General features: G+C 41.0%; 4 protein-coding genes across 6 annotated transcripts; 2 read left to right on the forward strand and 2 right to left on the reverse strand.

Annotated features, from left to right (window-relative positions):
- The first annotated feature begins 74 nt into the window (after nucleotides 1-74).
- Nucleotides 75-15,200, forward strand: LOC112878858 (tripeptidyl-peptidase 2). The gene is made up of 34 exons (XM_025943099.1): nucleotides 75-666; nucleotides 1,608-1,686; nucleotides 1,812-1,885; nucleotides 2,204-2,313; nucleotides 2,410-2,490; nucleotides 2,658-2,744; nucleotides 2,821-2,963; nucleotides 3,665-3,815; nucleotides 3,893-4,015; nucleotides 4,226-4,309; nucleotides 4,461-4,648; nucleotides 6,007-6,181; nucleotides 6,293-6,414; nucleotides 6,511-6,590; nucleotides 6,962-7,020; nucleotides 7,279-7,433; nucleotides 7,870-8,048; nucleotides 8,410-8,522; nucleotides 8,587-8,757; nucleotides 8,899-9,027; nucleotides 9,101-9,201; nucleotides 9,289-9,406; nucleotides 9,832-9,911; nucleotides 10,816-10,888; nucleotides 10,975-11,060; nucleotides 11,135-11,186; nucleotides 11,269-11,400; nucleotides 11,596-11,664; nucleotides 11,773-11,865; nucleotides 12,602-12,697; nucleotides 13,249-13,347; nucleotides 13,443-13,535; nucleotides 13,883-14,032; nucleotides 14,865-15,200. Exons 1-34 carry the CDS (start codon nucleotides 309-311, stop codon nucleotides 15,018-15,020), a joined length of 4,059 nt encoding a protein of 1,352 aa, XP_025798884.1. The 5' UTR covers nucleotides 75-308; the 3' UTR covers nucleotides 15,021-15,200.
- Nucleotides 15,201-16,286: 1,086 nt separating this feature from the next.
- LOC112903147 (protein SPT2 homolog) lies at nucleotides 16,287-20,058 on the reverse strand. Of its 3 annotated transcripts, none has more exons than XM_025972376.1 (10): nucleotides 19,200-20,058; nucleotides 18,838-18,913; nucleotides 18,283-18,635; nucleotides 18,105-18,207; nucleotides 17,949-18,023; nucleotides 17,727-17,856; nucleotides 17,133-17,641; nucleotides 16,926-17,014; nucleotides 16,651-16,740; nucleotides 16,287-16,531 (listed from the first exon to the last, which is right to left on the reverse strand). In XM_025972376.1, the coding sequence occupies exons 2-10, from the start codon at nucleotides 18,865-18,867 to the stop codon at nucleotides 16,426-16,428; spliced, it is 1,485 nt and encodes a 494-aa protein (XP_025828161.1). In that variant the 5' UTR covers nucleotides 18,868-18,913; nucleotides 19,200-20,058; the 3' UTR covers nucleotides 16,287-16,425. The 3 variants fall into 3 exon arrangements, with proteins under 3 accessions (XP_025828161.1, XP_025828149.1, XP_025828155.1); XM_025972364.1 differs by having other exon boundaries at nucleotides 18,283-18,638; XM_025972370.1 differs by having other exon boundaries at nucleotides 18,283-18,638; nucleotides 19,075-20,058.
- A 493-nt stretch (nucleotides 20,059-20,551) lies between these two features.
- LOC112880545 (transcriptional regulatory protein AlgP-like) lies at nucleotides 20,552-23,698 on the reverse strand. The gene is made up of 3 exons (XM_025945256.1): nucleotides 23,340-23,698; nucleotides 23,042-23,096; nucleotides 20,552-21,284 (listed from the first exon to the last, which is right to left on the reverse strand). The coding sequence occupies exons 1-3, from the start codon at nucleotides 23,604-23,606 to the stop codon at nucleotides 20,848-20,850; spliced, it is 759 nt and encodes a 252-aa protein (XP_025801041.1). The 5' UTR covers nucleotides 23,607-23,698; the 3' UTR covers nucleotides 20,552-20,847.
- Nucleotides 23,699-25,063: 1,365 nt separating this feature from the next.
- On the forward strand, nucleotides 25,064-26,017 carry LOC112898412. Its single transcript, XM_025966738.1, has 5 exons — nucleotides 25,064-25,139; nucleotides 25,224-25,289; nucleotides 25,376-25,514; nucleotides 25,614-25,749; nucleotides 25,844-26,017. The coding sequence occupies exons 1-5, from the start codon at nucleotides 25,064-25,066 to the stop codon at nucleotides 26,015-26,017; spliced, it is 591 nt and encodes a 196-aa protein (XP_025822523.1).
- Nucleotides 26,018-26,332: the final 315 nt, after the last annotated feature.

Consider the following 26,332-nt stretch of genomic DNA (forward strand, 5'->3'; position numbering starts at 1 on the left):
ACACGGCCATACCTCTCCACATCCTGGATTTTCCAGCTATTTTGTCAGGATATCACCAAAATTATCTGTTCAGCTCCAGCCAACCACCGGCTGCCAGACTGCAACAGCCACCGGCGGCCGGCGCGGTCTCTCCATTGTTGCTCCACAGCTCCAATGCAGCATTATTCGTACCTCTACTCCAATTCCCCACTCATCACCTCATCATCGTTTTCAGAAGCAAAGCTTTCCACGCAGATTCCACGATTAAATTGGACGAACGTTCATATTAAAAACTCAAATCCCAGAGACGTGAGGTGGCAGCACTAATCATGTGGCCGTCGCTACATAAGCCAGTCGCCCACGCCCACCTGCGTCTCCTCCTCTCAGCCTCCGCCTGCTCCGGTCCACTCCACTTCGGCAACACCAGCGCAGTCGCGGCGGCCGTTACGACCCGAGGCCCGAGCCCAAGCAGGGGCGTCGCGACCACAGCGATGCCTTCGCCGTCCTCCTCGCCGCCGCCGCCAGGTGAGGAGACGACCGCCGCCGCCGCCTCCCCCGCGGGTGGGTTCCGCCTCACAGAGCCCTCCTTCCTCGAGTCGCTGATGCCGAAGAAGGAGATCGGCGTCGACCGCTTCCTCGCTGCGCACCCCGAGTACGATGGGCGCGGCGCGCTCATCGCCATCTTCGGTGAGTGCCCCCTTGTTCTCCATTCTCCAACCAGTCAATGCGTAAAATTGCGTAGCGCTACCGCCCTATTAGTTGGCTGTAGTTGACTTTCACTTCACACCGAACCTAAGAGGGTGGTGTTCGCGGACGCCGAGGTAGTAGGATTGAGGTGTTCGGTGCGACCTGTTGAGCTCAAGGGTTTAAGTAGGTGATACTAGGAATGCCGTGCTACTACCATACGGCATGTCGCCAACTGAAGGGTGGTGTTCAGTGTTCACTAATGTTTGGTTCATAGCTTTGTTTGGTTCATAGCTTTGTTTGGCTTGCAATGTTTAAGTAGGTGAAGTCAATGTGCTGTGTAGCTTGAGTTTTTCCTGTTAGTGCAGGTTTTTTCGAATTTATCAATTGAGTTGGGCTGGGTTAAACTAGTTAAGTCTTACAGTCTCTCTGAATTTTGTGGAGTAAATTTGAGTTTTCGACATTTGTGGTTTAAGCTATAATGTGATATTTGTCACATATAGGAGATTCATTCTCTGTGGAAGTGTCAATTGAAACTTGCAGGATATAATTCGGTATTTGTAGAACTCTGCTTGCAGCTTATGGGGCGACTTCGCTTGCTTGTTGCATGGTTCAGATAAGCATTTACTTGTTTGCACATGTGTTTGTTTTACTAAAGAAACACAACCAAGTTTGTTAACATAAATAACCGTAGTTTGGTAATATCAAGATAAATAAACATGGAGGTATAGCCAGCCAGAGGCTGTTACATCTGCATTAGGTATTCCTCTGGAAAGTTCGTTGTTTAGGCAAGAATGAATGCAGAGCATGGGCAGTTCACACAGCTCGAGTCTTGGGTAGTTGGGTGATCTATGATGGATTTGATTTTGCGAGCAATTCTATACATTTGATAGGCTTTGATTCTCCTAGCTGTGTTGTGCTGATGTGAGTTGTAAACATGACAGATTCCGGAGTTGATCCAGCTGCTGCTGGGTTGCAGACTACTTCAGATGGAAAGCCTAAAATCCTTGACGTTATTGATTGGTACTGTCGATACTTCCAGCATCTGCTTACCTGTTCTTGTCTTTTCATTTTCGATATGCCAACTTCTCTTGAATGATGTGTTCATCAATTCAAGATTTCAAGTACATTTATGCTCCTAAATGCAGCACCGGTAGTGGTGATGTTGACACATCCAAAGTGGTGAAAGCTGATGCTGATGGTGCTATTGTTGGTGCTTCAGGTTAGTCAAATTCTGTTTAAACTTGTTCTTCTCAAAAGGTAGAATTCAAAAGCTCAACTTTTTTTTTAATGTATTGGAATATGAACTTCTTTTACTTGTAGTGACACTAGGCTATAGATGTTTTCATTTTCTGATGCTGCCCTAATTTTAGCACATACAAATCGTATAAAGTCTTAAGGCATCATCTACCAGTCAAATTTTAGTTTGCTACTTATTGAATGTTCCTTGTCTTGTCAAAGCTATGCTACCAATAGGACCCATATTCTGATTGGCATTCTCCTTTTCTTCCCTGATATGCTAAGCTCTGTTTGCACCCAGGTGCTCGTTTGGTCGTAAACTCCTCGTGGAAGAACCCTTCTCAAGAGTGGCATGTTGGCTGTAAATTAATATATGAACTGTTTACTGATACACTTACATCTCGATTGAAGGTAGCTTTCATTTCAGTATCTGCATCCTAAATTTTTTATATTGAAGTTGAGATATTAACATGGATTTACACATGGATTTACCCACCACAACTTCAGAAAGAAAGAAAGAAGAAATGGGATGAGGAAAACCAGGAAGCAATTTCTGATGCTCTGAAGCAGCTAAATGAATTTGAAAAGGTTTACGCCCATTCTGATTGCAGCATTGACTCTCCCGTCCTGCCTATTTGCTTTTTTGTTATATGTACTGCATTCAGTTTGCTCTTTGCAGTTTAGACAAGTACTGCTGCCGGGAGCATTATTAATTGTACACTCAGAAGTTCTCACCTTGGTGATAATGGCTGCAGAAACACACTAAGCCTGATGACGCTGCGCTGAAGAAGGCTCATGAAGACCTGCAAAGCAGACTTGATTACCTAAGGAAACAAGCTGAAGTAAGAAAAACACATATAATGCAAGGGAGTTTTTCTAGCTGACTTGTAGTGTAATGTGTTCCTTCTGTTTTTGTAGGGTTACGATGACAAGGGACCTGTGATTGATATTGTTGCATGGCATGATGGTGATGTATGGAGGGTTGCTGTTGATACCCAGACCCTTGAGGGTAACAATAATGGTGGAAAACTAGCAGACTTTGTTCCGTTGACAGACTACAGGTATGGTTAATTTTGTGTCGTTGTGTTGTTAAGTAGATGCAGCAGTCCCTTACATGCACAGTTCTTGTTCATTTCTTATCCTGGTTTTGTTTTATGCTAGAGCATAGCCCATTCTTAGCTGCATGTTTGAATGAATTGTATTCATCTCTCACTGATTAGGTGCTATAAAGTACTCTTTTCATGGTTATTTTATATGGTTCCGCAACGTCCACTATTTGAACAAAGAAAAAAGTGTCCAATGAAAGCACATTAAATATTCAAATGATCGAATCTAATGGTTGATTTTCTAGTTAGTTCAATATATGACACTGCAATTATATAATGCTGGTGTCAAAGTGTGAATTCTGTATCTTAGGAGTCAGTTTTAGTGTAAAGAAGGTTTTCAATGCACCTTATGCGCATGAGTGCTTGTATGCTGGAATGTAAACTCTACTTGTTTCTAAGCCTTGACCAAAGAGAATTTTAACTCTATTGGTACCCCTTATTGTGTTCGGGGCTTCTGGCCGTTTTATATTTATATATGACCGTATCTATCTAGCTTCGGTTTATATGCAGTTTTAGATTTTTACTGTTGACTAGGCATTCAAACGTAACTTCTATCTTTGTTTTCACTTCTGTTTGGTACCCATTGATGTTCTTATATTGATCAATATGTTTCTGATATCATATGCATATCTGATCTACAATTTTTTTTTCTGCAGGCTTGAACGGAAATATGCAATTTTTAGCAAATTAGATGCTTGCTCTTTTGTAGCAAACATTTATGATGATGGGAACCTCGTTAGTATAGTAACTGACTGCTCTCCACATGCTACTCACGTTGCAGGCATTGCTGCTGCATTTCATCCAGATGTACGTTACTTAATCATTGGCTTCTCATTATATGAAAATTGTAAAAGGAACTATTGTGTTGATATGTTCTTGCACAGGAACCTTTGCTGAATGGAGTTGCACCTGGAGCACAATTGATTTCCTGTAAGATTGGAGACACCCGCTTAGGATCAATGGAGACAGGGACAGGTCTGGTTAGGGCCTTGATAGCTGCAGTAGAGGTGATAATACTTCCTCCATTCTGTATGTCATTTATTGGTGTGAATTGCAAAATGCTTTTGCTTGTTGTCTATTGAACACTACCTTCGTAATGCATCCTGATGAAGTGCTTAATGGTTGAGGAATACCTATTCGACTAAAACATGCTCAGCACTCCATGGAAACTTAGAATTTTTTTTCCATGAACTGATTCCTTAAATTCTGACATCCAGCACAAATGTGATTTGATTAATATGAGCTATGGAGAGCCTACCCTTCTTCCTGACTACGGCAGATTCATTGATCTTTCTAATGAGGTGAGATCCTTTACTGCATTGCTACTTCTTATCCATATTTATTCTTTTTTTTTTCCGGATCAAGGTCTTGTCCATGTTTATTCTTGGGTTCCAGTATTCTATCTTAGAATGCTTTTGGAAATGTTAGCTGAAGATCTATATTGTTTCACAGGTAGTGAACAAGCATCGTATTATCTTTATTAGTAGTGCTGGAAACAATGGACCTGCTTTAAACACTGTTGGTGCTCCTGGTGGGACTAGTACAAGCATAATTGGTGTTGGTGCTTATGTTTCACCAGCTATGGCTGCTGGAGCTCACTGTGTTGTACAACCACCAGTTGAGGGGATGGAATACACCTGGTATGTTATTAGTTTGTACTTCTTTCATGGTATTTCATGATACACCTGGCCAACAATTTCATGTGATGTCATCTTATTATGATTGACAGTATATATTATGCAATTAAAATAAGTCTGGTACAACCGTGGAATTTAAAATCAGGTTTGTTTGTTTGGGCTTAGCTTCTACTTCTCTTTGGAAGTAAACCAAAGCACAAATTTGTGGCCTTTATGAAAGTTAAAACAACCCATGTAATTAGAACCGAGCAGATTGTGGTTGTTATTTGAGGTAAATTTGAAGTTTTCGCGTCCTTAACGTAAATGTTTGAATTTAAAGATTTTAGGGTTCAGTATTTGAAATCCAGAATTTGAATTTTGATATTTATAGTGCTTTGAATGCTTAATATCCAGAATTCAAAGTTAGAAGTTCAGAATATTTGGAACCATATGCAGGATAAAACTATAAGATATATTTTTCATATTGCTACTTTTATATTTTTTTTCTGCCTTGATTTTTGGCCCATATCACTTATTAGAGCAGCCACCTAATCTGGAGAATTTTCAGACAGACTGGACATCATTCTCTGTACTAAAATCTTACCGTCTATCTGGTTTATTTATTAGGCAACATTTTTCTAGAGAGAACGAGTGCATACAAGTGAACAGTGAGGGGGACAGTTTCGTGTACAAACTTTATGGGTGCAAACAGATGGGAACGGGTGAGGAAACTACTCGACCATTTCTATTTTCACATTTTATGATCCGGACGGAAATGAAAATGGGAAAGGCGGGAACAAAGTGAACACAGGGGATGCGGGAATACGGAAACGAATGCTGGTTGCAGGTGGGAACGGCTAATTAAAATCAGGATGGCCATCCATGACATGTCTCGAAAAACACATAAACAGGATATATATTGGTGTTTCCCGCCTGAAAACGAGATTCCGCAAAAACAGGAGGGACAAAACCCCTCCCATTTCACGTCCCGTTCCTGGTGGGCTCCATCCCCAGAATATGTAGGTGGGGGAAATCTTAGTGATTTTAATTGGGTCCCATCACGTAAGATTCTTTTATGTAATCTTTTGCTTCTAATTAAGTTTTGACCTAGAAACCAAACTTTCAGCTTCAACATGTGTAATTGTGTATCATATGCTATACTTGTCCCTGTGAAATAATACATGTCCTAGTGAAGGTAATTATTAGAAAAAAAAATGCAAGGAAAAGGAGGCCACATTGTCTTGTGGTATTGCTTCCGCTTGATTCTCATACTATATGTGGCAAATTCTAGATTCTTTAATATGCTTGATTTCACATTTGGTTTATTACAACCGTGCCTGTTTTTAGACAGTAACATTTGAATCTGTTATTGGAAATGTAAGGTCTAGCCGAGGCCCTACTGCTGATGGGGATCTTGGTGTCTCCATTAGTGCACCTGGTGGGGCAGTTGCTCCTGTACCAACTTGGACGCTTCAATCTCGCATGCTCATGAATGGCACTTCCATGGCATCTCCTTCTGCCTGTGGTGGGGTAGCTCTTCTTGTTAGTGGCATGAAGGTTTGTGTGGCCAACTTTTTTTTTGTTAATGCAATGCAATTAACCTTTTTTTTATGCTTGGTAAAGCAAGACAAAACGACACTAGTTCTTCTAATTTGGAATACATTTCAGGCCGAAGGCATTCCATTAAGCCCTTATTCTGTAAGAAAAGCAATTGAGAATACAGCTGCATCTATAAGTCATGCACCTGAGGAGAAACTGACTACAGGAAATGGGCTTTTGCAAGTTGATAGGTTAGCTCAGTTGTCTCTTCCATGTTATGCTCTGTGAGGAAGACTGTGTGATTTGATGGTGTTGGAATTTCAGCTGACGTCATATTATTTTGGCAGGGCTTTTGAGTATGCACAGCAGGCTAAGAAGTTGCCACTTGTTTCTTATAGAATCTCAATCAATAAAATGGGAAAGTCAAGTAAGTGCCGTATCTGCTTTTAGTATTTAATTTAATAAATATTCTTCCAAGTGTTCTTGGAATTTCATTCGATCAAATCCTAAGGTTCCTTTTCTTTTCATTTGAGTCATTTTTCCTCATTAAAAATTCTTTAATTTGCACGATGTTTATGCTTTTTGAAGTTAGCATTTGTAGTAATGGAATGTTGCATGTGCATGTGTATACATGCTTGAATGTTTTTTATTCAATATTGTTTCTAGTCTTGAATAATGATGCAATCTCAACGTCTGTTGTGTTTTTATTGACATACAAGCTTAAAGATCTGTATCGATTATTGATGTTGAGTTGATATATTATGTAATGGAGAGCATGACAGCATGTCTGCCTTGCAGTTCCAAAACTAAGAGGAATATACCTACGCGGGAGTAATGCGTGTCACCAATCAAGTGAGGTTAGTTCCTGCTAACCAGTTCGAGCCACCCTATCCTGCTTGTATTTCTCTTTCCAGACAAGAGGCTGGAGGTGCCAGCAGTGTCATTGACCAACGGAGATGGTGCTTTTATTTCTGTAATAGGGTAGTAGATATGTTAAATGAATTTTCCCCACATTTTCCCCTCTGTAGCCTGTAGGAGTAGGGGCAGCACAAAAGAGTGATCTATACTAAAAGTTTCTATTATATTGATAACTAGAATCATGTTTCACTTTTCAGTGGACTGTTCAACTTGACCCTAAATTTCATGAGGATGCCAGTAACTTGGAGCAATTGGTTCCTTTTGAGGAGTGCCTGCAGCTGCATTCAACTGATACCTCTGTTGTTCAAATTCCTGAATATATATTGGTGACAAACAATGGGCGCAGTTTCAAGTTGGTACCTTTTGTCTATGCAGCTAGATTATTTTATTTTTTCTTTCATTTGCCCAACTTTAATGTAGTGTTTCTTCAATATTTGTTGAGATTTCCAGTTTATGTGAACATGTACAAAAAAATAATTATTGGTGTATAGGTCATCTGGTCATGAGTGATGACAACACATGATTTTTCTACTGGACAGTGACTATTAACTTATTAACTTAAATCTCAGACTTTTATTGAAGTGATAGCATAGCGCATTTTAGCGCATAAAAGCTCTTCAGTTGAAGCTAGATTTTCATACCAAACCATAAACTTGGCGAATGAGCATATAATGTTTCAATTAGATTTGCGCACTGTTAATAGTAAATCAGAATCATTTGATCAATATGTGCTGTAAATTCTGTCAAGTGAAACTCTTCTCATTTGTTTTTGCTTTGCTTTTTTGCAGCATTGTTGTCAATCCTGCTAATATCAGCAGTGGCCTTCACTATTATGAAGTTTATGGCATAGATTACAAAGCACCATGGCGTGGACCCATTTTCCGCGTGCCAATTACTGTAATAAAGCCTATTACTCTACTGGGAGAGCCACCATTATTGTCAATTCCAAACCTTTCGTTTAGATCTGGTAATTATTTTTGTCACTTTCTTACAAATTTTAGTTTTGCTCAAATTGTATGTCTGCTTGTTTTTGGATGTACCAAATTATGTCAGTGTTCTTAAATTATTTTTGGATTCTTAAATCATTTTATTTTTGCTTATAAAGGTCTACCAAAATATTTACTTATTCAGATGGTCATTTGCTAAACTGTGCAACCCCCACATCTCTCACAGTGTATTTTGTTCAGAAAAATAGTATTTTCATGAGTTTTGAACTCTGGGTCACACTTTGTTCAATTTCTATTTATATAGTTTAGAGACTTAATTAACTCATCTATTTTGATTCAAAATAAATATAAGTTTGTATATATATTTTCCCTTGCTTACAGGTCATATTGAAAGGAGATTCGTAGATGTGCCTTTCGGAGCTTCATGGGCAGAAGTTACCATGCGGACGTCAGCTTTTGATACTCCAAGAAGGTTCTTTTTGGATACTGTTCAGGTATACTACATAAGTTATCTTGTTTCCTATGTCTAGATGCAATCTCTAACATCAAATATGTCAGATCTGTCCACTGAAGCGACCTATCAAATGGGAGGCTGTTGTTACTTTCTCTTCACCTTCTTCAAAGAATTTCAGTTTTCCTGTAGAAGGTGGTTTAACTTTGGAACTGTCCATAGCCCAGTTCTGGTCTAGCGGAATTGCTAGCCATGAACCTACTTGTGTTGATTTTGAGGTACTTCTATCTACATGAATAGTGTTTGTTTCCCCTGATCAGCCTTAATCCTTGCCTCCTAGATGGCTTTTTAAATTGTCTTGTGAGGCACTCGTTAATATCAGCTGTTTCCATGCTGAATATATTCATTTCAAATTGCAGATTGTGTTCCATGGAATTTGCATTGATCAGAAAGTAATTGCCCTTGATGGCAGCGAGTCACCCTTGCGTATAGTTGCTAGATCACTTCTAGCATCAGAGACGCTTGCTCCTGTTGCCACCCTGAACAAGGTAAGTTGAGATTTTGTAGAAGCCTGTGAAGAGTTTCAGTTAGATTTCCATATATTGATTTTTAAGCTTGCAGATCAAGACGCCTTATCGACCTGTAGAGTCTAATCTTTCTTCACTTCCCACTGACCGTGATAGATTACCCTCTGGCAAGCAAATTATTGCACTGACCTTAACGTGAGTTCATATTTGCTTCTGACATACCTATACATTCTTGTCAGGACTTTTTTCTTTCATTTTCTTTGTCTCACTGGATTTCTGCAGTTACAAGTTCAAACTAGAGGATGGTGCTGAAGTAAAGCCCCATGTGCCGCTACTTAATAACAGAATATACGACAACAAGTTTGAGTCTCAGTTTTATAGAATATCAGATTCAAACAAGGTGCATTTGTTTTCCTTTCAGAAAATTGTTTCTTTAACTTATTTGTTCCTCTTCAATGGTGGTGAATTAGATGTTCTCTCTTTCTGTTGACTATTTATCTGGTATTGATTAAAGCATTCTCATCTTTTCCCTGATCTGCATGGATGTACCTGTAAAATTATCTGAGTTTAGAATTTGTGTTTTCACTCTCATTTCACTCTTCTTAAAATACAACTTTATTAATATGCGAGATAAACTATAGAAGTATCTAGTTAGTCAATTAAATCCGGTGTAGGGTCAATTTTCCCCACAGAACTGGGGCTTGTGCATATAGGGAGCAGAAAATTGACATTGCTATGATCTGTTGAAGTCACTCCTTTGACTTTTTGGTCCAACCAACATATCTGATATTGCCTTACTTAGAATGTTCTCTTTGTATTAAGCAGCGTGTTTACTCTTCTGGCGATGTCTACCCTAGTTATGTCAAACTTTCAAAAGGCGAATACACACTGCAACTGTACATAAGGTAAATCTCTCCCACCGTACCTCTGTATGCATTCTCATATTTGTTTGGCTTCATTTGTTTTTAATAGTATTGGCTTCATATTTGGTTGGTTAATATAGAGAAACTTATTATGACCTCTGTGCCTATGCACAACTACTCATACCAAGAGTTCTAACTGGCCTGCTGAAGCTTTTACTCCAAGAGTTTGATACATTATTGTAACTTGAATACTTCAGCTACACCAACCTATATGTTGACACATCGATTATTTGACATAGATCTCTATACCATCTATTAGTCATGTCTCACTCTATACCATCGGATTTCAAATCTCTTCACACCATGCTATTGCTAGATGTCCTTTGATATCCGGATGGCTCCGATTGAAAGTGGAGTTATTAGTTATCCAACAGCAAATCATGAGTTAGGAGCTTCCCTGATGGCATGCACTGGATTTATGGCTATAGAAAAACAAAAGATTATTCCTTACTAAAGCTTCCAATTACTCGCATGCAACTCCTCTTTTGTTTTTCTTGCTCCAATTCCTTCTTCAAAAGAAAAAATGTTGTCAGGGATGCAAATCTTGACTAGTGTCGACATTGATAAGGATGCAAGAGATGACCCTTTAATTAGATGAGCAAAAAATAGGATTAATCTTATGTCTTCTTACCTATAGTAAAAGGATAGGTTGTGCATTATTTTCATTCTCTTCTTGTTCTTAGTTAACTAAATACTAACCTTAATGTTTTGGTTGCGGTTTAAATACACTTCGAGAAAAAAAATACACTACACTCTTTTTGCATTATATGGCAGTACATGGGAATCCTTTTCATTATATGTTTGCAGGGTTATCATACTCAGATGTTGTAAACCATGTCATATATCATGGTCTCTGGTTTATTTCATAATATATCTAATGGTTTAGGCATGAGAATGTGCAATTCTTGGAGAAACTCAAGCAATTGGTTCTGTTTGTTGAGAGGAAACTAGATAAAAAGGTATCACATCTAATACTGGTGTTTCACATTTAGAATAGTGATTTACCAACAATATGGCTGACGTAGATGTTATGACCGTATTGCAGGATGTCATTCCATTGAGCTTTTACTCTGAACCTGATGGCCCTATAGTTGGAAGTGGCACCTTCAAATCCACAGTTTTAGTTCCAGGGTATTTCATACTCAAATGTTTTCTATTATCTTACTATAGTAGCACTTTGTTACAACATTTCTTTACATTTTCAGAGAACCTGAAGCATTCTATGTGGGTCCTCCATCTAGAGAACAACTCCCAAAGGTATATATCCTCTTGATTTATATTTTGGCTAGATATAAATACTATCTCACAAAAGCATGCTCTTGACTTTGTTGCCCTGCAGAATGCTCCACCTGGGGCTGTTTTGGTTGGGTCCATAACCTATGGTACTGTAAGCACATTTAACAAGAAAGATGGACAAAAACAGCATGATCCAGTATCTTATCGTATCTCGTATATCATTCCACCCTCAAAGGTTAGTAACTCCAAATTAAATTGCCACCTCTCTATTTTCTACCATGGTTGCTGTTATGATGATTCTTTCTGGAACCATAAAATCTTGATACTTTTGTACACATGTTTGTGCTCTATAATTTGCCTCAAATGTGCAATTATATTTTGTTTCATCCATTCATTGTTCAGCGTATTCAATACGATTATGTTATCGCAGGTTAATGATGATAAAGACAAGTCGGTTTCAGTTGGAACAAAGACAATATCTGAGCAGTTAGTTGAGGAGGTTGGTCCACACTTTAACATAATAAATTTGTGATGGTTTTTAGATTAATAATAACTAATTCAAACTCCTGGGAAGTAATACAATCCTTACAATGTATTGCATGACTAGGTCCGGGACACCAAGATAAAGTTTCTTTCCAGGCTTAAGCAAGAAACTGAGGAGGACAAGTCTGCCTGGTCTGAGCTTGTTGCATCTCTGAAGGTAGGCGTTGACATACAATTCTTATTAACAATTTACCTTCCGATTAGTTGTAGTCAGAAAGATCAAATGTTATGATATCTATATTGTGCAAATTTGGAGGGCTATGTATATCTGATTTGGGTGCCATGCAATGGCTAAATGACAATCATAAAGAGGCTATAAATGTATAGGAAAACTCAAGATGTGCCATTTTTCATGTTGTAAAAATCATTGATCTGATTTGTTTCGATTCACATGGCTTTCATGAAAAGTCTCTTATATTCAAAGTTATACCGTAGAGCACTAACAAAAATCATTCTGTTGACTGATCTAACCAGCTGTCCAATTGCCCAAGTAATACTTAGATTCAGTTTCCTGTGGAACTGTTCTTGTCCAAATATAATTTTGTTTCCTACATAATTTCACTTTCAACTTAAATAAACAAATGGATTGGAACATCTGGTGCACAACTTGATCAGTTGATGTCCTATATCATGCAAAGTATCTTACTGACAGTTTACTTCCTTTTCGGTAAGGTCGTGTACTCATACAGAATTGCTATGCACTACTTCTAGCCTTGGTTGGTATTGCATATTAGTAATTATGATTAGATGGGAAATAAAATACTTTATTTATTTTATTTCCAAAAATGTTAATGTTTCAATTTTCTCTTGTCAGAATCGTAAACCGTAAGTTATATTGTATTAGTTTTGTTTTTGTAATGCCAACTAACTTAACCTTTCATGGCATGTTGCAGTCAGAATATCCAAAATATACACCTTTGCTTGCTAAGATTTTGGAATGTGTACTCCAGAAAGCAACCTATGATGATAAGATTGGCCATGAAAAAGAGGTAACTACTAACTAATGTTCCTTTTCATTTACGGTGATCTGCATCCTTTTTTTCAGAATGTGCCATGCATCTTATGTCTAGTTTCTGAACTTACCGAAGTTTAAACAAATTTACAAATTTGATGTACTCATATGAAACTGTGCTTCTTGTTTAATACTATCTACCATCTCTATGTTTGGTGCAAACCATTTGGATAATGCCTTTTGAAACTCATTACTAGCGGTAAGACAGATCAGACCGGTATTCCTAAACTGGAGAATAGATTTTTCCAAGGAAGCCTATCTGCAACTGCATGGGATGAGATATGTGTTAGAATTCTCCATTTCTTCTTGGCTTAGATCACCAGTACTGTTGTTCTTGCTTCTTGTTTTTCACTTTACTCTATTATGAAGTGACCTTGGCTCTCTTGGCTTTTGCATAGCTCATTTTCTTTATTTTATAATTTCATATATATGTATCCAGCAGTAAGGGCTTCCCCTAGTGTTTCGCTCACCCAAAAACAAAAACTCACTACTAGCTCTGTTTTTTCACTTTGTAATTGTGGTGTTCAGGTTATTGCTGCAGCTGATGAGGTTGTGGACAGTATTGATAAAGAGGAACTAGCAAAGTATTTATCTCTAAATTCAGATCCTGAAGATGAAGAAGCACAGGTAATTGGATGAGTACTTTGTTTTGTTCAGTTTTAGTGGAAATGTACCAGCTCCTTCTGAATGCTGACTACCTGAAATATTTTACTCCATGATAGAAATTTAAGAAAAAAATGGAAGAAACACGGGATCAGTTGGCTGATGCACTATACCAAAAGGGTCTTGCATTGGCAGAGATTGAATCACTAAAGGTGCAGCATCTTACTTTGCATTTCATGATTTGTTTGCCTAAATGCTTTTTTTAGTTTTCGTTACTCATGCTGTCAAAACCTAGAGCTTAGATCTGCATCTTGCTCATTATTGTTCCACTTTTAATCACTTTTTCCTGAAATTCTAAATGTTGGAAACCTTATATCAACATTGCAAAGTATAACACAATTAGTTTTCAACTTTTTTCTCAGCGAATGTGGGGTTTTTTTTAATGCTATGTCCATTTCATCATTTGGTACTCTAATTTGTTGTTCTTGGTGTAATATTTTTTCAACTGAATTTTCAAAAGCATGCATTTGTGTCATAACTCATCCTTGTTTTGTGACAGTCCGATGAATCAATTGAGGCATCTGCTAAAGATATTTTTGAGGAGAATTACAAAGAATTGATTAAATGGGTCGATGCCAAATCTGCTAAATATGGCACTCTGACTGTCTTGCGTGAAAGACGATGTGGAAGACCTGGTACAGCATTGAAGGTATGTTCTGCCTACCAATTTCCTACTATTTGCAGTGCAGTCATATAATCTTCATGAATATAACTAGAGGATACCATGGGTAGGAATTGCAGAATGATATAATTTTATTGGTAACCATGCTTAATGATAATATATGACTATCTACTAGTTATTGTTTAATTGGATGCTTGCCGAGTTCAAGTGAAAACTTGTAGATATTGCAGAAAAGAAGACTTATCTGTAACTATAAACCACAATCTAATGTTTGCTATTCTTGTAGTTCCTGCACATCTTCTGCATATTTTAGCTAGTACATGGGCTAGGAGCAGTAAAAAAGTGATTCCTCTATTCATTTTCATTGGACAACACATTTGTTATTTTAACTAGAAGCGATGAAATTTTAGGTTTATTCCTTCGAAAACAAACCGTTGTTCCCTTGCAATGTTCTCAAGTCTGAGCTGACTGGTCTCGCCACGCATACTTTTATTAGTCTTACGAAATGTATGATAGTCCAATATGTTTCTGTTTTGATCTACTCTTGATTTGAGTAGAATTTGCATCAATCTACATTGGGATTTATATCAATTATCACTACCACAACCATAATTTGTCATACGAATTCAGTTAGTGGTTGCAGTTGCAAGTGAACGACAGAGGGATGGAACTTAATATAAAAATGTCAGACAAAGTCAATAAATCTGAAGTACCCTAAAAGTTTTGGCGCTCCCCACATTTAATTTTCTACTGTTGTAAAGTCTTTTTTTTAACTTTTCTACCATTGTTTCCCCCTAGTTTTTGTTCTTATGATTTTCACTAAGCTTGCGCTAATGTTAGCTGTTTTCATTATGGCCAGGTTCTAAACGACTTGATTCAAAATGAATCTGAACCGAAGAAAAAGCTCTATGATTTGAAGATCCAGTTGATTGAGGAAATGGGATGGAGCCATGTTTCAACCTATGAGAAGCAGTGGATGCAAGTCCGCTTTCCCCCAACTCTGCCTCCATTCTGATTGTCAACCCATATCTTTACTACCATTCTCTAGCACCAGTGGGTTCAATAGTTGTCATTGTTACGTCAGTTCATTGTTTCGATGGTCATTTGCTTACTTAGCATTATTTTTCTCTTAAATATTAATATAAAAAAGGCATCTAGACAAGCTACTGGATTTGTGTGGTATTTCCATTTTTGCTTTTTGGCATCTTTCGTGCACTCCTGACTTTTAAGATCCAGGTGGTCGTTTACGTATTTAGGGTCACAAAGTTTGGACAGTGATTGCGGTGCGCACGGAGCATCTGTGCAATGCATTGGGCACTGACGTAGCCATCGCCGTAGTTTGTTGGTAGCCTTGGAAGGTCAGTTGCGGCAAAACTCTCCGGTGTCCAGTACCCGGAGGCCGGAGCTGCTCTCAAATGTGGCGCAATTGCACAAAGCAGAAATAGCCACACGTACTCACCTGTTTTAAAGCACTAGGATTCGAGGGCGCGACAGACAGGCACTAAATAACTGAACACATCGAATGATGAACAAGAGAAAACGTCTACACACGAAAATATTATTATCGTTCCTAGAAAATATTTTTTGTTCCGACGTTGCTACTAACACACTCGTCTGCGCCAGATCAAATATGTTTGGATGTCGAAGTTCTGACAGTTCAGAGAGCAGATTATGTGGAGTTTTAAGGCTCTGAAATGACTAGTTTTAACTATCGTTTCAAAACTAGGTTTGTAGCATCCATTAACTGAACTCCCATATCATTAAGGAAAAAGTTTATTTTACTCCCCTCAACAATTCACTTTGTCCACTAAACTTCTAAATAAAATTTAGACTCAATTTACTTGCCCAAACTATTCCAATCCCCCTACTGAGATTTCTCTCTTTTATTTTTTGAACTTTAAATTTTTCAATATAACTTATAATGTGATGCCCTATGCTAGAAAAATACATTATAATTTTTTCATGAATATTTTTTATGCAGAATTGTATTTTTTGATAAATTTCGTGTTAAATGTTTCCAACTTATGAAAATAACCATAAAAAATTCTTAATGTATTTTTTAATAGGGCATCATGTTCTCTACCCACTCATAAAATTTGAACTTAAAATTCAATTTGTATGTAGAGAAAAAAAAGAAAAATAGCATTAGGGGGTAGATTGTACTAACCGGAATTATTGGGAGAGTAAATTAAGCCTAAATTTTTTTAGAAGGTTAAACAGATAAAGTGAATTATTGAAGGGAGTAAAATGAACTTTTCCCTATCATTAAATTAAACTTCGGTCATGAAGAAAGTGTTGAGTTTGAAATTTTCTGCAGTTTATAGGAGCAGGCTTACAAAAGCCTAGATGCCTACCCGGCCACAATCTAACTAAACCTATCCATACGCATGGCAGGGCTGTTTCTACCCTGACCGCTTCTACTATTCCTTGTGTGCTAACTTTTTCTTCTTCATTGCACGTTCGCGTCTCTCTTCTTCCTGGATCAGGCGGAGCTGCTCCTGGTCCTCTTTCCTTGCAAGTGCAGCACTGAAAGACCAATAAAAAAAATCAGCTATGAAGCAAATTAAAATTAATCTAAGGTACTGTTTCAGACATTACATTCTAAGGTTTGACTTATGCAAATTAAAATTAAAACAACCAGGTACCTTCTTCTCTCTTCCTTCTCGATGCTAGAAAAATCAGCTTCCATGTTACGGTCATCTTCATCTCCGTCCATAAATTTTCTAGGATCATAGCTGCAGATGAATCCGAGCACCAAATCAGAGCTAGTACCAAAAATTCACAATATGGAATGCCTAGCTGTACTGATGGTCTGATGCACTAATTTTATGACCAGGTGGTAGTAGTAATAACCCTAACCCATGGAGGCCACCAAATGAAAGAGCACAGTAATACAAAGAAACAATAATGAAAATCATACTTAAAAATTTTTCTAATCATCAATGAATATTTTCCCATTCCATCATCAGATTTTCTTTTCATTGCACGCTTATCCATTGGATGAGAAGCCTGCAAAAGTAGAACAATGTTTAAGTGCTCAGTGAATGTTTTGTACTAATAAGAAAAACGTGCTTTTGCATAGAATGAATACAGAACCGAGCTATGTTAATGGCAAACGGTTTGTGACCTTGAGTTTCGAGTAAGGATCGAGCCGCTTTTGTTCTGACTTCAATCTCCCATTGAGCTGAGCCGATCCATTCTGCACAATACGCTGACCTTGTACAGATCCATCAGGCCTTCGACCTTGCAAGGATAGCTGACGGCCATTGCCTTGCGGCCTCGGACTCTGCAACTGCTTCTGCATCCTCCGGGCCTGGGACGCCGGCTGCTGCTGCCTCCGGCTAGGAACCGACGCCTGTGGCCTCTTGCTCTGTAGTGACGGCTGCAGCTTTTGGCTATTCGAGGATGGATTCAACCCTGGAGTCTTCTTCTTCATGTTAGGGAGGTTGGACCCGTTTATACCAGCAGCAATCATCCTTTTTCTGTCTGCAAGAGAGTCCTTTCCCAGAGACCCTGCCTTACGATGGACACGAGCCTGAAAGGAAGCATTGTCTTTTGATGATAATCGGGCAGGCTGACCTGAGGGCATCGTGCTCATACCAGCAGAATTCATTGCCCCACCACGAACATGAGACTCTGCATAAGTACAAGCATTTTGCTCGTGAAACTTACAGAAACAGGAAAAACTAACTTTTGTTTAACAGATAAGTAGTGTCCCTACCAGATTTGGGAACAAGAAGAAGCGTCCTATTGTCAGGTTGCTCTTTTGTAGGTTGTGCATTATCAGCATCATCTGAGAACAAAGATGAGTAGTCTCGGTTCTCACGAAGTGCATCAACCTTTCTTTTCTCCTGCATATGTCAAAGCATAAGTTTATAAATCAATCTATGCAGACGTCCATACAGTAAACGGCATAATTAATCTTATTCTAATTTCTTTGTACCTCACTAACAAACTTTGGCTTCTGCAGATTCTCGACTGTGCCAGGTTGCACCTTTGAAACCAACTGAGCACCTTTCTGCAGGCAATGTTTCAAGATAGTCACACGACAGTTCACTGAGATAAAATCCTTAATTAATTAAGTAGTATTTGCACGTACTCTGGACGACACATTTTCTCGTTCTTTCATGAACGAAGAGCATCCTTCTTCAATGACTCGGCGAGCAAGCACTGGCTTTGATGGACCAAAAAAGGTGCCATATCTACAAAAATTTTACTATCAACCACAAGAATGAAATATGTACCCGAATAGAAGGCAATAGCAAGAGTACACTTACCCATCCTTCCCTGGTGGCAATATCGTCTGATTCACAGACGATGAGCATCTAGCCTTGCAGGTTCCAGCAGTCATTGCCGCATTTTTCCTCCTAATTTTCTCCTTTAACTGCTCCCTCAGGCTGAGTATCTCTTGCTGCCCAACTGGAGCCTCCTCCATCTCCACCTCTTCCTCCGCCTCATCAACCTCCTCTACCGGCTCAACTTCCTCTTCCACTTCCTCTTTCATGCCATCCTCCAACTCCTCTTGCCGCTGATGCTTATGCTTTGACAACTCGTCATCTTCATCATCGCTATACACGATGAAATCACCGAGGTCATCATCATCTTGGTCGCAATATTCGTCCTCCAATTGCTGCTGGAGGCATAGCATTGGTTAGAAACGATGTGATCTGTCAATAAAGTGCTAATTCTACCAATAAGCAGCTAATTCTGAGTTGTAATAAACATTAGCATTGGAATCAATAAGCTTTGCGATGAATATACTAATGGCACTACGTTCATGATCGAAATTATTTGAGAGAGAGAGAGAGAGAGAGAGAGAGATTGTATCTTACATTGGTTTCGTCGTCGAATTTGCTCGCCATCTGTTCACAATCCGGCTGATCGTACGTAATTCAGATTTCAGAATGCCTAAAACAAATTAGAGACCAAATCTTTTGTGAAAAAGCATGCAGAGCACAGAATCGATCAAAAGAACGTCGAACTCGATGAAAGAGTCGAGTTCAAACACAGATCAGAATTACTGTTTTTTTCGAAGAATATGAAAGAGGATTTCCGGTAAAGAAACTAACTCGGCGGAACTTTCTAGCCCTAAACGCGCAGCGCAACTGCCTCCCGGACGGCCGGCGCGTTCGCTGGCGGCTGAACCGGCGCAGAATTTTCACGGCGGCGCGAGCAGGGAGAACAACCTGCTCACCTCAAGAGATGGCGATGCCGACTCGCCGCGCAGCGGTCCTGCCACGTAGTCGACGATGCGGCGTGGTCGATCGCCAACAGCCGTCGCCGCCGTCGTTCTCGTGTCGTCGCGAGGAGCTCTTCCTCTGCTCGAGATCGCGCGATCTGGGAGAATAACGGGGCCTGCGCGCGTGGGCGGGGGAGCGAGCCCTCTGGTATATATAGCCGCCCGCGTCTTCCACGCGCGTCCGGGCGGGGTCACGTCCTTGCGCGGCCTCTCTCATATCCGCCCTCCTCCCCGCCCCGCCCGCCTATAAGCAGATCGATCCCCGCCTGCCCCTCCACCCTGCTCGTCCCCGGCCGCCCCCCGCTGGGCGACGGCTGCTGGAGACGCGCGCGTGCGGGGATCATATCACGCGAAGCCTCCCCCTCGCGATCACGCGCGGTGACGCCCGCGGAAGTCTCGGCGCCAATTAACCGCTCTCCTCCCACCCGCGCCGCGGGCTACATGAGGATGATGATCTGGTCGCTGCCTCCCTGGAGTCCGAGCCGGCCGGTGAATACGGGGAGCCCCTGCCGATCTCCAGCCATGGTTTGGGGAGTTGGAAGATTGGAAGGGCCTACGGAGTAGTGGCGGATCGGTGGGTTGGAGGAAGTCGCGGATTGTGAGATCGGATGGATCCATGACTTCCGAATTTGTCCCGATTTTTTATTATTGGAAAATCGTAATGGGGTTTGTAATTGTAGGTCGGTTGAATTTCTTGGTAACCGATCGGAACCCGTAAGCGTAAAACCCGGCGGTGCGTGGCGCAATAGCTGGGCGGTTACTGGAGCGAAAATAGGAAACTCATTTTGAAATTTTCAAGCGATCGTCCTTTATTTAGCAACGCTTAATATAGGAAAACTTGAAGCCATTCATACCGGTTCCGTGCATGCTGGCAATCGTCGCATGGTTTAATTTCATATTCGTGCTCCTGCTGCCCGAGGTCTCCGGGCGGGGTGCAAAACCTCAAGGTCAAAGAGGTTTATTTTCGACCACAGACTTCAGGTGCAGCATGAATTCAAAGAGTTGAGCTACGCATAATGTGGTAATGTCAACAAAGCCATGACGCACCTTATCCTACGCATAATTCGGTTCATTCATTTTCTGAAACTGGTCATCTTGAACATGCATTGGGCGCATCAGCTCTGCTGCAGTTCAGACTTGTCACGAGAAGACACGAAGAGATACGGTGATCGGCTGGCTGATGGCAACTGTAATGGTCGACTGCTCCATTCAGATGTAACAGATCGCTTCATGCGCCCCTACCTTTTCCTAGACCCGATTTGCTTGCAGCTCCATGACCTCTGCTCAAGCAACGACTCGGCAAGAGATTGGCCAATACTTAGCAACAGCACAATTTAATGTATGATCCGGCTACACAGCTACAATTTGACGAATAAATTATTCATGGGCAACACATTACAGAAAGAATGAATGTGAGCACCGCAATATAATTTGCATCTCGATGTCCTTATCCCTCTTCTTAGGTTAGCACATACATACTAAATTATCTCCAGGAGAGGCAAGACAACTCAAGCTGGTAGGGGGATCCACCAGTCGCTCTGCATTTTCGTCCAGCAGCTATGGGTGATCCGCCATCTCACTGGGTTGGGTCTCCACTATGTCTTCACTGCTGCGCATCTGAGTTATCATTCTTGACTGCTGAATCAACACCTGCGTTATTAGGAGAAATCGTAGCCTGACCTACCCCGGGAACTTGATTATTTTCTCCAGCTGGAGCTGGCCCGGTGGGTTTCAGAGGCTCATCCTTCATAGGTTCAGCTGAAGGCTTCTCTAATGGTTTCGCAGGCTCATCCTTCACAGGTTCGGCTGAAGGCTTCTCTAATGGTTTCGCATGCTCATCCTTCACATGTTCAGCTGAATGCTTCTCCAATGGTTTCACAGGCTCATCCTTCACAGGTCCAGCTTGAGGCTTCTCTGCTGGCTTCACAGGCTCTTCCTTCACAGGTACAGCTGAAGGCTTCTCTGTTGATTTCACAGGGTCAGGTGTAGCACCAAGCTTGAGCCTCATTTTCTTGGATAGTTCCATGACTCCCTTTATTTCTGAAAAACAAGACATCAATATGTATGTAAGATCAAGCCATGTCAACAGAGGAACATACTGAACAGAACATGAAACTTCTGCTGATTTTTTTTCTCTCTAACACAAACTTCTGGTGACTAACAATCACCATCTGAATTTCTAAGTCCGAGAAACATCATTAAGATATTGAGTCAAAAAAATTCCCACTGAATATAGGTATACATGTATTGTATGATTAGCCATGCTGTGAAGAATGTATTTGGGATGACAAACGCTGCTGAGCATTCAAAAGGTGAAAAGAATATATTGCGTACTAAATTTCTGTAGTTAGAACTTAAGGATGTGCTATGTATATTTCATGTGTATGCATGCAAGATTTTGGATCCATATATCAGGTAATGGAAAGTTATGAATGCGAACTCAAAAGAGGTAGAGATGTGAATGGGATACATCAAGCTTAGAGTGCACTAGCAGCAAACCAACAGCAGAAAATGACTTGCAATGATCAACAAACATTTCCTATGATACCATTGAATATACAACCAGCCAAATGAGGAGCAGAGTGATTAAAGCCTAAGCTACGTGTAACCACATTAGTGCATCTCCCTCTGCAACCAGCTCACTGACTATCTGTGATGCTAGAAAAATTTGTATGAGACTTCCCCCTCATGTGGCACAAATGCCAACCATGCTACCAGTACAAAGAACCATATTGGAGGCGCTCTTATAGTCTTATGTAAAACAATGGTCTCCAAAACTGTTCTTTCAGTGGTTGAGCAACACACAAGATCACATATTTCCATTACCTATAGGTCTACTATAAACCCTTCATGGCCTAGATGGGCGCCTAGAATTTTCCACATCAAGACCACTTGACTACCTGGATGGATTTCCCTCATCTCACCTCACAGTTCTATGCTAATTATAAATGGCATATCAGGCCTTTTTTATCCAAGCTTTCTCGATCAACTCTAAGGTCCCACCAATTTCTAATTGCAGCGGCAACATTTTCCCGACCACATAACCTCACCAACAGCAATTTTCACCCGTCATCAATCGATGTGAGTGGAAACGATACTAGGAAATTTTACCATTGAGTTTGATCATGGTGTTCTGTCTGAAGAATTCAGTTTAGTTTCAAACATTTAATTTGTCTTTCATTTTCTAGTTGGCAGATTAGAACTCAGGGACTGTGGACCCATCTCATCTAAAAGTTAAAAATGTAAAGTTGATCAACCCCCACAGTTTCACTTATGTCATTAAATCTTTATCCATTAACTCACATTCTCCTCAATTCTCCCACTAAGCAGTCAGCAACCCATTTGAAATCTCCCGCCATTGGACTTCTCTATCACTTGCACCATAATATGTGGCCTCCCCATCATGAGCATGGCAACACCATGCATAGGCCCTAAGTGTTTTCAAGTCCATGTAGGGACCACCCTGCTGGCCAGCTAGGCTGCTAACACATTCCAACAGCCCTGACTGAGTTTTAAGTCATCCCTGCCGCCTAAACCAACCCAAGATCTGAGACAAAGGGATAAGGTTCGATGCTTCATTTTCAACTTTAGTGGCCTCCACAGCCACGGCTGGCCAGCAATGAGGCCAGCCATAGCAAGAGGATCAGCAATCAGGACACGGGCACCACTGGATCGAGCTTTGCAACACCCGCAACAGCCTAATCTTTTCTGTCCTAACCATAGAATGCCTCGAGTCCCTTCAATTGAACAACTATTGTCATACTGACAAGACAGGAATTTAGGTTTTAATTGTATACCTTTCAGGATCTCACGCGCAGCATCAGTGTTGCGGAAATTGGTAGCTTGGTAAACCTTCAAAAACAAAGATTGGGCAATTCAGAATAGATTCATAACACCAGAAGGTACACGAGCAGAGTAGCTTGAAAATACGTGATTTTATTAGAAGATTGCACTAGGATCGTGTAGACGCCTAGATTTCCAGAAGCATAAGCTACTGCGACCAATTCTGCCTTCTCCACAAGAGCGCATCCATCTAGCCTCAGTGAAAATTCAGGGAGCCTTTTATATTAGACAAAAAGAAAATTGAGTGTGAACCTGGACGAAGCGGACACGCAGGTCGGCTACGACGGCGCGGATCTTGTAGTAGTCGGAGGTATGGAACCCCGCCTCCTCCAGCTTCCGCTTTTTCGGGGCTGGGGCTGGGGCTGGCGCTGGCGCCGGGGGTTGCGCAGGTGCGTCGGGCTGAGGGGGAGGAGGATGAGAGACCTGATCCAGTGCAGGTGCAGCCGCGGGCTCTGCCGACGGTGGAGGAGGCGGGGTGGCTGTGTCGGCAGCGGCGGCGGCGGAAGTCGGAGCGGCCATGTTCGGGTGCGCGTGGGGAAATGCTGCGAGCCTGCGACTCGGGTCAGAATCAGAACGGCCTCTTCTCTGGACTTTGTGCGATGGGGGGGACTACGGAGACGACTGCCCCGGTACGGGTGGTAAATTGGTAAGGCTAATCATAACGACGGATTTTATATCCCTATTTCCAAAAATATCACATCAGTTTAGAAATAAATAAAATACTATGCCTTGACGAAGTGTTTCATTTTACTGTTTCCAAAACTAATCAGTGTAATTAAATGCTAGTTGATCTAGTGTGGTATGTATATTTGTAACCAGTGTAATAAGTGTAATTAAATGCGCACATGATCCCCTGAAATAACGGCGGTCACAGTGGTCGTTTCACGCTATTTCCAACATCTTGGAAACGAGTTAGCAGAGTGTCGTGGGGATGAAACTGGTTACTTCTCTTCCCTCATTAAATCAGTGCCACATCATCAAAAATGTTGATATGTCATGGTAATTAATGCCATAAAACTCGCCATGAAACCCCCATTGTGATTAGCCTAATGATGGTCGTTTATCCCGTTTAACTGGGGGTGTTTGGATCATGGATCACTTCGTTCGTACATTTAGATGCTAATTAGAGGTATTAAATATAAGCTAATTATAAAACAAACTACATAAATGGAGATTAATTTATAAGATAAATCTGTCAAATTATGGACTGATTAGGTTTAATAGATTCGTCTCGCGAATTAACCTTCATTTATGCAATGGATTTTGTAATTAGCCTATATTTAATACTTCTAATTGGTGTCCAAATATTCGATGTGACGGGGCTAAAATTTGGCCCCAAAGAACCAAATAGACCCTTATGCGTATACTAATCTAACTCGTCTATTTGTGATTTCAAGTATATTTTGAAATAGAATTTGCAATACTTGCAACATGTTATTTTTTAATCAAGGAAGTGATTTTATTTTTATATAAGGAGAAAAAGAATACCATGATCTACCACTTTAGGCATGTCGAACAACATATCCTTAGCCACGAGTAGCCACAATGAACACTTACATAAGGCTTTTCACACTTGACCGTGACTGTTTAGGTGGTTATCCACTTGTCGAGCCAAAGAAAAGAAATGCAAGTTGCTTATGTTTGGTTAATGTTTGTGTGACGTAATTCAGTTGTACAAGACAACCAAATATCACGGTATCCAAACCAATCACAACCTTAGACCATTTATGTATGCAGAGTATTCCATTTTGAAAAACGGAGCTAACAGCAAACACAAGTAGTTAGGGTATGAAAACGCAACTCATTAAATGGCTTGGAGTTTCTCTTTGATGTTCTTGTTGGAACTCCTCTTGCACTTGAATGCATGTGGTTACTCTCTGCGTTTAAGACTCCGTGGAAAATTAATTGTAGCTCCGTGTGCTCTATATATCCGCCGTGTTCTTGCATTCTGTTCCCTTAGCCGCTGCTCCTCCTCCATGGAAACCAGAGGAGTTCTGGAACTTCTGTTGGTCAGCGCCGAGGACCTCAAGCATAGCCATCATCACCCGCGACGTCTGTAGCAACCATCCTGTGTGTTCAGAAACTGAATTTTGTAGTAGGAGCACACTTGGCTCACCGTGCAGCTCCTGTTTGCAGGATCAAAGAGACACTACGTGACCGTCGAGTGCGGTGGTAAAACTGCGAGCAGCAAAATTACGCAAGGTAATGAATTCCTGAATTATACGTCTAAATTCTATCTAACATATTACCCGAGTTCTCTTTGAGCTGGCAGTGGTAATTACCTGCAGGTAGAGGTAAAAAGATCTGGTGGAACGAGAAGTTCAGGTTTCCGTTGTCGGACGCCGAGTGCAAAGAGCTGGCGAAGGTGACGCTGACGATCATGGAGATCGACAAGTTCGCCGAAGACATTCCTGTCGGCGAAACCAAGTACGCCGAGGGCACAACACGACGAGCTCAAATCCTCGACCGTCTGCAAAAACTCGCAGGCAATGAACACCGCTGATGGGCGCTGACGTTCTGCTGCAGGGTGCACGTCGGCGAGATCATCAGCGAGGGCGGCGAGCAGGAGTTCCTGCAGGTGAAGCCGGCGCCGTACAACGTCGTGCTGGAGGACGGCACCTACAAGGGCGTGCTCAAGCTGGGCATCAAGTTCATCTCCAGCGTAAGCGCGCGCACGGCGAGCGCACTCTTCTGTCTTTTCTGATCCCATGGTCGATGGATGCTGCATCTGAGCACGATCGTTGCGGCAAATGCAGGTGAGACTGGCGCCGTCCACGGACTGCGTGCGGGGGTCGGTGCCGGCGGCAAGGCAGCCGAGCGTCGGCTACGGGTTGTTTCTCAACTTCGCGTGCCCGAGCATCCCGTGGAGGCGGCTCTTCTTCTTCTGCAGTCGCTCGAGCGACGGACAGAGCGGCAACAAAGACCTGTGAGAAGTGAAAGACCCGTCGTTGTGAGACTGACCACTGGGGTCACTTGTTGGTGTCGACGCCTGATTAAAATGTACTTAGATCAATATAGGATTTGGATTAGTAATTATAGTTATGAGCTGACAAATATTTTAGTCAGATCTTTAATAGAGCTGGTGCCATGAAAGTGTACCAAAAAGTTGATTTCAATACGGAGGATGCTCTAGCCTTTTATTCCTTGGGAAATTATATTTGTATACAATTTTCTGTTCATTTGGCGGGCAAGCGGAACAAATACAAAACATGCGTTCGCAAAATAAAAGGGAAAAAAAATCTGAA

This window comes from Panicum hallii, chromosome 1 (assembly GCF_002211085.1).
Source record: "Panicum hallii strain FIL2 chromosome 1, PHallii_v3.1, whole genome shotgun sequence".
In the NCBI taxonomy this organism is placed as follows: domain Eukaryota; kingdom Viridiplantae; phylum Streptophyta; class Magnoliopsida; order Poales; family Poaceae; genus Panicum; species Panicum hallii.

Bases quoted from the DNA above. Each gene is read 5' to 3' on its own strand.
- LOC112898412 (XM_025966738.1), top strand. From the start codon at position 25,064: ATGGAAACCAGAGGAGTTCTGGAACTTCTGTTGGTCAGCGCCGAGGAC. The intron at 25,140-25,223 runs GTCTGTAGCAAC...TCCTGTTTGCAG, and splicing joins TAGCCATCATCACCCGCGAC to GATCAAAGAGACACTACGTG. The intron at 25,290-25,375 runs GTAATGAATTCC...AATTACCTGCAG, and splicing joins GAGCAGCAAAATTACGCAAG to GTAGAGGTAAAAAGATCTGG.
- LOC112880545 (XM_025945256.1), bottom strand. From the start codon at position 23,606: ATGGCCGCTCCGACTTCCGCCGCCGCCGCTGCCGACACAGCCACCCCG. The intron at 23,097-23,339 runs GTTCACACTCAA...TTGTTTTTGAAG, and splicing joins TGCGTGTCCGCTTCGTCCAG to GTTTACCAAGCTACCAATTT. The intron at 21,285-23,041 runs GTATACAATTAA...CTTGTTTTTCAG, and splicing joins TGCGCGTGAGATCCTGAAAG to AAATAAAGGGAGTCATGGAA.
- LOC112903147 (XM_025972364.1), bottom strand. From the start codon at position 18,867: ATGGCGAGCAAATTCGACGACGAAACCAAT. The intron at 17,015-17,132 runs GTCACAAACCGT...CTACTTTTGCAG, and splicing joins ATCCTTACTCGAAACTCAAG to GCTTCTCATCCAATGGATAA. The intron at 16,741-16,925 runs GTATGATTTTCA...ATTCATCTGCAG, and splicing joins ATGATTAGAAAAATTTTTAA to CTATGATCCTAGAAAATTTA.
- LOC112878858 (XM_025943099.1), top strand. From the start codon at position 309: ATGTGGCCGTCGCTACATAAGCCAGTCGCCCACGCCCACCTGCGTCTC. The intron at 1,687-1,811 runs GTACTGTCGATA...TCCTAAATGCAG, and splicing joins ATCCTTGACGTTATTGATTG to CACCGGTAGTGGTGATGTTG. The intron at 9,912-10,815 runs GTAAATCTCTCC...CTAATGGTTTAG, and splicing joins ACACTGCAACTGTACATAAG to GCATGAGAATGTGCAATTCT.